Source organism: Rhinatrema bivittatum, chromosome 1 (genome assembly GCF_901001135.1).
Source record: "Rhinatrema bivittatum chromosome 1, aRhiBiv1.1, whole genome shotgun sequence".
In the NCBI taxonomy this organism is placed as follows: domain Eukaryota; kingdom Metazoa; phylum Chordata; class Amphibia; order Gymnophiona; family Rhinatrematidae; genus Rhinatrema; species Rhinatrema bivittatum.
Window position 1 is genome coordinate 684,446,787 of NC_042615.1, and position 14,299 is coordinate 684,461,085.

At 46.0% G+C, this 14,299-nt stretch overlaps 1 protein-coding gene across 1 annotated transcript in view; it reads left to right on the plus strand.

The window, feature by feature from the left end:
- TNPO1 (transportin 1) overlaps positions 1–14,299 on the plus strand; it is a 685,264-nt gene that overhangs the window by 232,476 nt on the left and 438,489 nt on the right. Inside the window, 1 exon segment of the mRNA XM_029574697.1 lies at positions 10,318–10,440. Within this exon segment, the coding sequence (XP_029430557.1) occupies positions 10,318–10,440 (123 nt within the window).

The following is a 14,299-nucleotide window of genomic DNA, read 5'->3' on the forward strand; positions in this document are numbered from 1 at the left end:
GTTCCTTCGCAGTCGCTGGAATTTCTGGGCGCACTGTTCGATACTCTTCACGGGAGAGTGTTCTTACCGGAGCATCGTCTTCTCAAGCTGCAAGTGCAAATCTGAGACTTATTGTCCATTCCTATACCATGGGTACGGGATTATTTGAGAGTCCTCGGTTCAATGACATCCATTCTGAAATTGGTTCCTTGGGCCTTTGCGCATATGAGGCCACTGCAGACCGCATTGCTTTCCCGCTGGAATCCGGTTTTGGAACAATACCACCTTCCCCTTCCCCTTACGGAGAAGGCTCGATCCAGTCTGGATTGGTGGTTACAGGCAGACAATCTACAGAGGGGAGTTCTTCTAGAGATTCCGGAGTGGTCTGTAGTCACCACGGACACCAGTCTTTCAGGCTGGGGAGCGGTATGTCAGAAATAATCTATTAAGGAACACTGGTCCAGCGAAGAAGCGCGGTGGTCGATCAATCTGTTAAAGACCAGGGCGGTACGCTTGGAGTTGCAGGCTCTTCAACCTCTCCTTTGCGGGAAGTCAGTGCGGATTCTCTCCGACAATGCGACCATGGTAGCTTACATCAACTGCCAGGGAGGAACTCTCAAAGCCATCTGGTGGCGAGGGAAGCGCAACAGCTGATCACCGGGGCGGAACAAAATCTGCTCAACATAGCTTCTCACATAGCTGGATTAGACAACGTCCAAGCCGACTTCTTCGGTCGTCATCATCTCGATCCAGGGGAGTGGGAACTGTGCGAAGAAGCCTTTCAGATGATATGCAACAGGTGGTCCATACCGGCGATGGATCTCATGGCAACGTTCCAGAATTTCAAAGCCCCTTGGTTCTTCAACCGCAGGAGGTAAAGAGGAGCGGAAGGAGTAGACTCTCTGGTTGTTCCTTGGCCACAGGACAGTCTTCTCTGTTTCCACCTTGGCCTCTGATCGGCAAGGTCCTGCATCGAATAGAGGTACAACGAATCGTTGTTTTAGTGGCACCGGAGTGGCCATGTCGTCCGTGGTTCGCCTATCACTGTCAGCTGACCCTGAAGATTGTCTTCCTACTGGCAGTTTGTTCAGCGCGACGCATCTCTGAACTACAAGCACTGTCTTGCTGTGAGCCCTTCCTTAGGTTCACCCCAGGATCCATCAAGCTGCGCACGGTTCCGTCATTCGTTCCCAAAGTGGTCTCCCACTTCCATCTGAACCAGACCATCTCGACCCCGTCGGCGGGAGCCCTGGAGAATTCGGAAGTAACCTGTAGCCTGCGTCACCTCAACGTTGGCAGAATCCTCTCCAGATACCTGGAAATGTGAGAACCCGTACGGAAGACGGACCACCTTTTTGTTCTTCACAACGGGAAAAGACTAGGGGAAGCAGCCTCGCGGGCAACCATAGCCTGCTGGATCAAGGAAGTTATCAAGGCAGCCTACGTAGAAGCAGGGAAACCTCCACCTCTACAGGTCAAGGCCCATTCGACCAGAGCCCAGGCAGCATCCTGGGCAGAAATAAGAATGTCACCCGCCGAGATCTGCAGGGCGGCGACATGGTCCTCCATCCATACCTTCTCCAGATTCTACCGTCTGGATGTTCAGGCCTGGGAGGAGACTGCATTTGCAAGGGCAATACTGAGTGGGTCACAGGCAGCCTTCCACCCGGTTCGGAAGTAGTTTTTATACATCCCATTGGTTCTGAGTCCATCTGCTACACGCTAGGAAATGGAGAAATTACTTACCTGATAATTTCGTTTTCCTTAGTGTAGACAGATGGACTCAGCAGCCTGCCCTTGGCTGCCGTCACGCATGGATTTGCAAATGATTCAAGGGTAAGCTTCTTTTCGTTTACCGAGGTTTCCATCCGGCTGGGTGTCGACGCTTTCCGGTTGAGCTCCCTGGCGGTCTCCAGCTACACTCAATCGACCAATTCAAATTAACCAGTTAATAAAGTTATAACGTTTATATGGTTACGAAGTTATACAAGTTGATCAAATCAATCGGTCAGTCAAATATATATCCACAATGCTTTGCAAGGAAGAATACTGAGGATCTGCACTTCCTGCAGGGGTATATGTACTAGGGGCTGACGTCAGATTGAAATCTGATCCGTCTCCAACTGCTAGCACGAGTACACTGTACCCATTGGTTCTGAGTCCATCTGTCTACACTAAGGAAAACGAAATTATCAGGTAAGTAATTTCTCCAATATATCAAATAACACCCAATAATTAAAACTAATAAGGATTTTAAAAAGTCCCTGCTGTCCATACGTGGGAGCTCTTGATTACCAGTCACCCTGATATTGTCAAGGATTAGGAGGTTATCCTATCTCTCTCACACATACTCGCATGTCCATTCTCTCTCTCACATACATACATATTCATGCTCTTATACCCACCATAACTTCTCACTCTCACAGACACTGACACACACTCCCCCTCCACACACACCCCCCACACAAACTCTTACTCCCCTGGATTTTCTCATACACATGCTCTCACTCTCTCTGGCTCCTTCACAAACACACACACCCAGGCAAGCTCCCAGTCATTCTCACACACTGAAACTGATCCTCAGGCAGGCTCCCATTCATTTTCACACCAATCCCTCACCATCCCCCAGGCAGGCACCAATTCATTCTCACACACACAGACCCCCAGGCAGGCACCAATTCATTCTCACACACACACATATACACCACACACAGGCAGGCTCGTATTCTCACACAAACAAACCCCAGGAAGACACCCATACATTCTCATACACAGACACACCCTCAGCAGTCACACACATACACCCCCAGGCAGACTCCCATTCATACACATGCACACTAAAGGCAGACCCCCTCTCTTTCTTTTGCCAGCAACCTCGGAGCCTCTCTCATTCCTCTGCTGCCACTTTCATTGATGCCGCATGGCTATTTGGGAGGCGCTGATTGCTGCTATTGGCACTGAAGCCCATGACTCCTCTGTGCAGGCCCCTTGGGTTTCCACTTCCTCCATGTTGATCTCGTACATTGTGAGATCCACATAGAGAAAGTGCTACTCTTGCACATTACCAAAGATTATATGTGCCAATCAGTAAAAAGTAATTAATTATTTTTTTTTTTACCTTTGCTGTCTGATCTTAGTTTTCTAATCGGTTGGTCGCAGGCTTTTTTGTTCCACCTCCCCTTTCTTATTTTTTTTTTGCCAATTCCTTTCATATTGTCTATTTTTTCTATTTCTTTTCTCTCCATCTTTCACCTTCCCTCAAACAATAGTCAGGTTCTCATTCTCACATGCTTTCTCTCTCTCATACACACAGGCTTTCACTCTCACATGCTCTCTCTCATACAATCATTCATACACAGTCTCTCTCTTGCACACCCAGGCTTTCTCACTCCCACATGCTGTCTTGCTCAAGTACAGACTCTCACTGTCACATGCTCTCTCTCATACAATCATTCATACAGTCTCTCTCTTGCACATGCTGTCTCTCTCACACACACACACAGGCTCTCACATGCTGTCTCTGCAAACATTCAGGTCCTCACTCCCACACACAATCTCTCAACTCATCTCATACACGCACTCTACGGGCCCTCAGCCTCTCTTACCTCTGGGCTCCTCTTCACGGGTCGCTGCAGGATGGGCGCTGCAGCGGCGTCCCTGATCTTCGCGGGCCGATCTGCGGCAGCGGCGTCCCTGATCTTCGCGGGCCGATCCGCGCTGGGGACCCTGCTACCGGGCCGCCTCCTCTTCTCAGCCCGCTGCTCCTCTTCTGCACGTGGCTGATGCTGCTCCTCCTCCTTCCTGCCCGTGCGGTTCCGGCAGCATTTTTCTTCCGGGGCCGCGTGGGCAGGAAGGAGGAGGAGCACCTGCGTGACCTTTTTCTTCGGGCTGTGGTGACGTAAGCTCCACTACGGCCCACCGATCTTCCTGCTGTGTGTCTCCGGCGCCCAGCCCAGCCCAGCGAAACTTCACTGCTCAGCTGCCAGTGGGATGAGGTCCACCGGTGGCCGCATTGGCTCCCACTTGCCGGTGTGTCTTGTGCACCGGGCTTGCGCAATGCACCGGCACACCTCAGGCGACATACTAAAGTGTCGCAACACACACTTTGGAAAGCTCTGCTATAGAGTTTAGTTTTATTGGTTAATTTCTGCTTTGATACTGTTCAATACTGACGGACTGCAGGTGGCACCCCAGGGTATATGTCAGTCAGTAGAATCTTTCTCTGCCTCCCTCTGCTGGATTGGTGACATAACCCAGGGTCTGGACTGATCCATGGTTCAATGAAGCAGGAGGGTAGGCTATCTAAGAAGGCCGTTTAGACAGATATTTATTTATTTATTTATTTTGTATACCGACATTCGATCGAAATATCACATCGGTTTCCAGATAACAGGTTGAATAGGGCGAGAACTGCCCTATTTTACATTGTAACAAGATAATTAAACAATTAATACAAGAAACATTGTAACAGCTGAATATACTTAAATGTGGGTATAGAGAAATGGCCTATAGCCTATATACAAAATGTACAATATGATTTGGTTACGAGTAGAGGGGGGACAGGGAGGAGGGAGTGCAGGGAGGGGGAGAGGGAGGGAAAGGAGGGGGGAGGGGAGGTGAAGGGGGGGGAGGGGGGGTTATGCGTTAGTGCAGGGTAGTAGTCAAGCGGAGAGGCTTAGACTAGATTAGACGCCGAGAAATGTCCAAGTTTGAACTTTATTAGAATGGAGACAAAAGTATGTATTTGTGCCCGACACAGGCAGAGTTTCGCCCCACACTGAGGCTGCCTCAGGGGCTGTGTATGTGGGTGAACAGTATATGCACCAGATTGTTCTTAAAATAATTGCATGTAAAATCTAGTAGTCCGATGGTTCAGAAAATGAAGTAGTTTTATTTGGTCTCCACTCGAGTACTTCATTTTCTGAACCATCGGACTACTAGATTTTACATGCAATTATTTTAAGAACAATCTGGTGCATATATTGTTCACCCACATACACAGCCCCTGAGGCAGCTCCAGTGTGGGGCAAAACTCGGCCTGTGTCGGGCACAAATACATACTTTTGTCTCCATTCTAATAAAGTTCAAACTTGGACATTTCTCTGCGTCTGATCCATGGTTCTACAGGAACGAAAATTAGCAGGTAAGAACCAATTTTACTTTATATTGATCACTATGGTGGTGCATGACCAAGTTTGCAGGGCAGTAGGTGGAAGAATAGCGTGTGAGCAGTAGGGCCCCAAAATAGAATGCAAGGGGTGCAGATTGTGGGATGACTGTATCGGATATAATTTGGGAAGATTAGATCAGAAAGATATTTTCAGAGGACAAGTAAAATGGCAGTCCTTACATATGGGTGCTGACATCTGATGGAACCTGCCATGCAACTTTGATCTAAAAAATTCTAGAGCTTTCAGCATGCTCTATTGAGCATGTGCAGCTGTAGTCAACTCCCTGCCCCCTAGTCAGAGCTTCTCAGTCTTTTTCCCACAGCCATGTGGTTGCGGTATTCAGCTTTGCTCTCTCCCTCACAACTAATGTGCTTTTTCTGGAGCTATATCTGTTCTTTCCAACGAACCTTTTGTTTTTCTTTTCATTTCTTTACCTTATAGTAATTACCTTATAGTATTTATTTTTACTCCCTTTTTTTCTCTTATTCAAAGTTTCTGCTAGCTGCATGGCGGGCCTGGTGCACTGTGCAGCCTGGCAGTCTGATTTCTTTTCCTGATAAATAATGCTGCATCTACAGCTTATTTCTGTGTCCTTTAATCTGTCTCTCTTTGTGCCTTTGTCAGGTGCTTGCGGAACTGGCAGTAGGCAAGTCTGTGTTTGTTCCATGTAGGCCTCTGGTCCCAGAGACTCACCTGAATTCCTATCCAGGCAGGTGTTTTGTCAGACCACTGGGCATCGACAGAGGATTTCCAGAAGCAACCCTTATGGGTTTCATTTTAGGTGCCTTGTTTTTCCACCCTGGGAAGGAGTTCTTGCTTCCCATTCTTGGGGGGGTGGGGGGGGTTTGACTGGTGGCTGCTCTTTGTTCCCTGCTGGATCCAGGAGCCCATCAGGCAGGAGTGCGCACTCCATCATTGTACTATTGTGTAGCAGGGCTGCTTTGTAGGGGAGCTATTCTAGATTGACTCCCCATAGCATTGGGGATTCCCTCTTGGAATTTTGCTCCCCAGCGATAAATACGAATTTCTTCCACATGGGAGTACCTCTTGTGATGCCTGCTGTGCGCAAAAGGCATATTTTCGATTTGTGACCGCTTGCCAGTCTCTTACCTTGGGGAGGACGGTTCTAGCCCATCTGCATCCCAAATGGCAGGTGTGCCTTCAAACAACTTGCCTTATCCGAGGCTGCAGATGTATCGGATGGGGGATCTCACAACGGAGGCCCTGCCCCCTTATTTCTGACAGGTGGAGGTTGTGATTTCCTCTGTTATATCCCTATCAGTGGGAAAGTTTGTAGATTTGTTCTTGTCCATGTGAGAGTTTTTCCATTTCTTGTGACAGTTACTAGGTGGAAGTCCAAATTGTCTTGGCAGTAAGACTTTTGTACTTGAACTAGGTTTATCAGTCTACTCAGCTGCTTCGATTGACTCTGATCTGGTACCTTCAGGGTTCCCAGGCAGGTGAAGTCCTGTTTCCCCAGGGGCTAGCTCTTGCAGCATCCCTATTTGCTCTTAATAGAGTGGCTTTTGGACTTCCTCAGGAGATTCTCAGCTTCCATTGCTCCTGTCTACTCTAAGGAGATGGGTCCTGTGGGCTCAGTCAGCCTCTGTGACACCTCCCTGCTAGAATAAGCAGGGGGTTGTATTGTTGGGGTGTTGCTCAAAGTTGATTTCTACAGCCTGGAGGCTGCCTGCAGCCTGGGGTTGAAATTTCAAGGGAGAAACTTCTGTGTCAATTGGAGTATCTTAATGTATAACTTGATGGAAAGGTACACCATCCTTTTCCTGTTTTTGACCAAATTCTAGGTAATGCTACTTCGATTGGTTGTCATAGGTGCTTTCCTTTCGCCTGGGCTTGTCCTGCCAGGTGGGAAGCTATGCCTGTCTATTGAGGTACCAATACTGGGTGGGCTTCAGTTGCAGCGCACCATCTGGGCTTGGAGTCTTGGTGCTCCACTTGGGGGGGTAGCCCTTTCATGCTTTGGCACTCTTGTTTCTGTGCCATCTACCCTGAGTTGTCAGATCTTTTCTTGCAGTTGTTTGGTAGGTAGAGTCTGCCACAGACACTGATGCGCTTTGCTGCTGCTTCTTCCAGGCATTGCCTGGTTACTATACTTGAGGTCCTTGCCTATTCATTGGGTTTTCCTGGAGAGCTCTTTAGCCTCAGATTGATTTTCGGTTGTATTGTCACCAGAGGAAAACTGAAGTCTGTATCAGAGAGTGAGTTTTTTTTTTTTTTCCTTTCAGTTGGTGCTTTGTGCCCTTTTCTATGCAGGAGGTTTCAGACTGCATTTCTTGCCCTGCATTCACATCTCACTCCTGCCTAAGGTACCTATGCTGCGCATCAGGGTTTTTCTCTGTTCTCTGGGTCTCTCTGAGGTGTAGAACCCAACTCTTCCTCTTAGATCTATTACAGATTGGCAGCTTCACAAACAAAAGGGAGAAAGGTGATTTCTTTGGCACTATGGGATTTATTTTTTTGTTCTGGCAGCCTGTAGCTGGGATTCACCCATGTGTGATGACTACCATCCTGATTGTCCTTATAGAAAGCAGGGTTGCTTATCTGTAATAGGTGTTCTCTAGGGTCAGCAGAATGTCAGTCCTGCCACTCTGGGAGTTGGTTTCTTCATGTATTCGCTATATCATGGACTGAGGAGCTCTGCCTAAGGGGCAGGGAGATGACTATAGTTATAATGGCACATTGGTTCTATGAGTATGATTCTTGCTTTGGATGCAAGAGGTCCTGGGTTCAAATTCCAGATGAGCCCCTTGCTTTGCACAGTTGGATCTCTGTGGCAGAGCCTCAAATCTCCATTGGGTGAAGGGAGTTGCAGATACTATACTAGTCAAGCTGGGATCCTGCCAGGTATTTGTGACCTGGATTGGCCACTATTAGAAACAGGATACTGGGCTTGATGGACCTTTGGGCTGACCCATTATGGCTGCTTAGAGCATATTGAAAACTCTAGCATCTTTTAGATGAAAGCTCTGTGGTGGCTCCATCACATGATGTCACCTGGGTGTGAGGACAGACATCCTGCTGTCTGAGAACACCTGTTACTGGTAAGGAACTCTGCTAAATAGGGAGGGGGAGAGGCTAGCGAAAGATGTAGTGAATTATACAAAAGACCTCTTGTGTCGAGAATAAATTGTAACACCTCCCCTGCCCAGATTCCAGTGCAAATGGTCCCTCCCACTCTGCTCCCAAATCTAGTTTGTCACATTTTGAAGAGGGATTTCAGAATTTAATCTGAAATCTTCTCTCCACCTTCTAAAACTGCTGGGCTGTCACAGCTGTTGACAGCAACAGGTCAGTCCTGGCACAAGAAATCCATTGAGAACAGGATAATACGCAAAAGTGAATGTCATATTGAAAATGGCTTTAGCATATACTATATGCTTTGTAGATACTTTGTATGACCACTGAAATATCTCCTCCATTATATTGGTCCTTGAGCTGGTAAAATTTGACCTGCTCCAATTTTAAGTTAACAAATTTGCCTCATTTTGAATTCTGATCTTAACATGTTTTGGATTTTTCTGGACCAAATGGATGAGGTTCTTATCAACTGACTATAGAGGAGAGAGAGTGCAGCAAACTTTTGTGATGTACAAAGTACAGTGGAAGAGCATTAAACAGTCTTAAGACCTGATACATTAAGGCTTTTCTCCCATTCTGTCAGGCCGATGCAGTATCTGCGCTAGTTAAACGGGTGCTCATGATTGAGCACTCGCTCCCTCAATGCACACTGATCCATCTCTCCTGGGTGCCCAATTTCATATTTAAATAGGGTGCCATGGTAAAAAGGAGGTGCTAGGAGAAATTGTGCACCGCCTTGTCAGCGGGCACCCAGGAGAGGTGGCTGTCAGCCACTTATAAAACTGAACATCCATTTTCCTGAGCATCTGTTTTCCTAACCTGTGCACAGCCACGGGATAGGAAAATGGATGCTCATTAATTGATCTTCCCTTTTCCTAACCTGACCATGGCACACTTTTTTTTGTTTTTTAATTTTGCTATTTCGGTTCCTCCGACTTAATATCGCAATGATAGTAAGTCAAAGGAACAGAAAAGCAGTATTTTCTGCTTTTCTGTAATTTTTGGGGGCTCCTCAAGAATTAGTACCAGCTCCAGGCAGGCATTAATTTTTGCGGGTTAAAATGTGCACGTCTGGCACACACTTTTTTTTTTTTTTTTTTTTTTGCATTAGGGGAAATAGGTAATAGCCTCATCAACATGAATTTACATGTGATGAGTGCTATTATCTATGCACTCGATGGGACCATGAATTTTGGATGTGCTAACCCCCATTTTTGCATCTGGGCTTATGGCAAAAAAAAGTGTGTGCCAGACGTGCACATTTTAACCCGCAAAAAAGTGTGTGCCAGCCATGTGAGCTGTGCCCAGCGCGCACGGTATTGCATCGGCATGTGTATCTTGGGGAACAAAGCTTAATGAATCAAGCATTGCCACTGTGGAATGTGTTCATGTAAACAAATAGCAATTTTATGGACAATATAATCTTGTGTGTCACAAGTTATTGTGTTGGATCTATTTTCAACATTTTATCTGTTGAGCGTATTCTTCCCCGAAAGACAGCCATATTTAGCATCAGGTGTGCTAGAGTTTTAAGCATTATGGAAGAAAATAATAAGTAGGGATGTCAGCAAGTAAGGTGGAGGGGATACCTAGAAGATTGTGTTAATAAAACAGATTCTCAAAGAAGAGAATGAGGGAACAGAGGTGATCTGAAGATGAACAGTAGAGGGAATGACTGAAAGAGCGCATGCATGAAAAAGTAGTAGGAAAGATTTTCTGTCTTATCCTCTTCAGTGTTAGCTTTTCACACCCTCTTCTCCTTAATCTAAGATTTGATCATGTATGCCTCCATTTTGAAGATGCTTTTGCCATTTGTTAACTTAAGTTCATGCAGTATGTTCCTTACAGGCATTTGCATAAAATGTATTGTTACTACTGTTCAGTTTGGATTAAAATTTTCCCTGTGTGCAATAGTTCTAAAATAGTGGAAAGCACTGATGAAAATGTTTTTGCTTGTAAGATGGCTTCAGGATTTGCTGTTTATACATGAATACCTTTTGCACAACTGTCATTTAACTAGTTCACTACTGGTTGTTTAGACATGGCAGTCTTTTTAATTTTTCAACAGAACCTCTTTGCATTGGCTGCTGATGAGGAACCTGAAGTACGTAAAAATGTGTGCCGGGCACTTGTGATGCTGCTGGAAGTACGAATGGATCGCCTCCTTCCTCATATGCATAATATTGTTGAGGTAATTCATCAATCTAGGTCGTATTACTAGTATTAACATGTGCTGTGAGCCTCTTGCTATCATTTTCTGCTCAATGCCAACTACATTATTTAAAATCTGAAAGCCTGAGGGGAATTGTTTTCGTGATAGTTTCAACTATCTGTGCATGTAACATAGTCATTAGTGTGCGTATATTTCTGATAATGGCATACTTCTTGATGATCCAAAAAATGAACAGATTGTGGTTTAAAAAAAAACACAGTAAAAATAAAAACTCCACAATTTTCATATGATACAAATTGTGAAAAGCGAGACCATCATCCCCGCAAACTCATGCTTACAATGCCAAGCTAGATGTAGCTCTTCATTATCAGTTCCTTTTCAGCTTCAGACGGAAGAGGACTCTAGACACAAGGTGCTGGAGGAACTCCAGTTTCTTGATACTCCTAAGGAGATCATGTCTATCCCTATTCATGAAATCCTGCTTGATCTTCTGAAGAGAAACTGGGAACACTCATGTTCCGTCCCACCTGTTAACCGCAAAACAGATGCCACCTATCTCGTGCAGTCAGCTCCTGGGTTCCAGAAGTCAGTTGGATCATCACTCTGTGGTGGTTGAATCAGTCCAGAAGAAGGCACGACATTAAAAACCTCATTCCTCCATACCTCCAGGGAAGGAACAAAAATCCCTGGATGCTTTTGGCAGGTGTCTTCCATGGTGCCATGCTCATCTCGCATCACACATTACCAATTATACATGACACAGTATAAAGGAGACCTTTTTAAAAGGATCTAGGACTTCTCTGATTCTTTACCAGAGCAACTCAAGACTCAACTTCATGCTCTGGCTCAGAAAGGTCTAGATGCGGGAAAGCCCGAGGTCCGCACTGCTTATATCTTCGACACGGCCTCTAGAGTGTCTGCAGCGGGAATTAGTGCCAGAAGATGGGCCTGGCTCAAATCATTGGATTTAAGACCAGAAGTCCAAGACAGGTTAGCAGATCTACCCTGTGTGGCCGATAATCTCTTCGGCGAAAAGATCCGAGAGACTGTGGTGCAGTTGAAGGATCACCATGAAATTCTGTGCCAGCTTTCTTCTGTTCCGTCTGAATTACCATCTGCCCCTAAGAGAACTTTCAGACGTGACTCTAAGCGGCCGGCCTACAAGCCAAGGAAGTTTTATCCTCCGGCTTCTAGAGGACACCCTTCTAGACCTTACCAAAAAGGTTAATCCAGGCTGATTCTGCCTCAAAAGTCTCAGCCTGGACCCAGAGTCAGGGTTTTGACTCCTTCCTAGAGAGTGTAAGCCAACCTCCTCTTCCATCCATACCAGTCGTCGGTCGGCTCTGCCACTTCAGCAGCGCTTGGCATACAGTCACCACAGACCAGTGGGTACTGGCAGTAGTCACTCAGGGTTACCACCTAAATTTCCTGACTGTTCCAATGGACTCTCCACCTCGGCTGACGTGGGGATCGTCCGACCACTCTCCCTCGCTCGAACACTCCTCAAGTCCCGAGCAATAGAACCAGTGCCCCTCTCTCAGCAGGGGCAAGGGTTCTCTTCCTGGTATTTTCTAATACTAAAAAAGTCAGGTGGCGTACGCCCGATACTGGACCTCCGTGCCCTAAACAAATTTTTGCAGAGTGAAAAATTCAAAATGGTAACCTTGGGCTCTCTACTTCCTCTTCTACAAAGAGGAGATTGGCTGTGCTTGCTAGATCTCCAAGACACTTACACACACCTCAATTACTCCATTTCATCGCAAGTATCTACGATTCCTGGTCGGCCCCCGTCATTTCCAGTACCGTGTATTACCATTCGGCCTGGCGTCTGCTCCACGAGTACTCTCCAAGTGCCTGGTGGTGGTCGCAGCCTTCCTCAGGAATCAGGGTGTCCATGTCTACCCTTACCTTGACGATTGGTTGATAAGGGCTCCGACTAAGCAGGGTGTCCTTACCTCCCTGTGTCTCACTATCAACTCCCTGATTTCCTTAGGGTTTCTAATCAACTATCCCAAATCCAAGATAGTTCCATCCCAAACCCTCTCCTTTATAGGGGCCGACCTAAACACTATACAGGTGAAAGCCTTCCTCCCCCAGGATCGTGCTTTTGCCATTACATCTCTGGCTCAACTGCAGACTCGAGTGTCTTCAACTGCTCGTCATTTCCTCATACTGCTGGGTCACATGGCGTACTTGGTGAATGTTACTCCAATGGCTCGCCTCGCCATGAGAGTAATGCAGTGGACCTTAAAAAGCCAGTGGATTCAAGCTTGTCAGCCAATGTCCAGCATTGTCCAGGTGACCAAACGGCTCCGTCTGTCTCTAGCCTGGTGGATGCACCACTCCCATCTCATATCTCCTCCCTCTCTGCCATTTCCTCTCGTCGCTAAATTTGAAATTCTACGTATACACAGACGATGTCCAAGTTTTGATTCCTATAACAGGCTCCTTGGACTCAGCAATCAAATTATGGGAATCTCACCTTCAAACTATTAACCATCTCCTTACCAGCCTCAACCTGGTGTTAAATACTGCTAAGACTGAACTTCTGCTTATCACCCCTGAAAATAGTCTACACTTACAACAATTGCACACTACCTCCCACATCACTCATGCTAGAGATCTTGGAGTTATAATTGACAATCATCTGAGCTTAAAGAAGTTTATAAATTATACTATAAAGGAATGCTTCTACAAGTTACAGGTGCTCAAAAAACTCAAGCCTCTCCTATATCACCATGACTTCAGGACTGTACTCCAAGCAATCCTGTTCTCTAAGGTCGATTATTGTAACTCGATCCTGCAAGGTCTACCAGCTGTTACATTAAAACCTCTGCAACTACTCCAAAACGCAGCTGCAAGGATTTTGACCAACACTAAGCGCAGAGATCACATCACGCCCATACTAAAAGACCTACGTTGGCTTCCAGTTAATTTTAGAATTATTCACAAATCCCTCACCATTATCCATAAAAACATCCACCACCAGACTCCCCTAGACCTACTACACCCTCTCAAATTACACTCTTCAGCTAGACCTTTGAGAGATGCCTATAAGGGATCCCTTCATGTTCCCTCAATCAAAATGGTACAAAGATTAACAATCAGGGACCAGGCTTTTTCAACAGCAGGCCCCACCATTTGGAATACACTACCCCCAGACCTCCGACAGGAAACCTGCCTCATAAATTTTAAAAAGAAACTGAAGACTTGGCTTTTCGGTAGAGCCTTTCCTGTCTCCTAGACTGTATTCTACTAAGATATTATTCAATCAGCTGTGCTTCAATAACTAGCAGAATGTCATATAATCATGTTATAATGCTAGAGTTATTCTCCTGAGGTTGGCTTCAAGCCCCTTCTCTCTGTTATATCTCTCTACTTTGATTTCTGTCTCTTCATTTCCAATTCCAAGTTACTCACCCTTGTTATAATGTAACTTTTTACCTTCTGCTCCCAATCTGTCTCCTCTTTTGAGGTTTGACTAGTTATTGTTAATGTACTATCGTTCTATGTAAACCGAGTTGATTTGATCTGTATCAAGAAAATCGGTATATAAAATCCCTAAATAAATAAATAAATATCTCATTCAAGGCCTTCCATTTCAGGCTTCAGATCCTCAAATTAGTTTAACAGACGCATCCAACCTCGGGTGGGGGGGTGCTCATGTGGGCGACCTGCAGGCTCAGGGAACCTGGTCTCCAGAGGAAGCCAAACGCCAAATAAATTTCCTGGAGCTACGGGCGATCAGATATTCCCTCAAGGCCTTTCAGGAATGCCTATCAAACAAAGCCATCCTGATTCAAACCGACAATCAGGTTACGATGTGGTACATCAACAAACAAGGGGGAATGGGCTCCTACCTCCTGTGTCAGGAAGC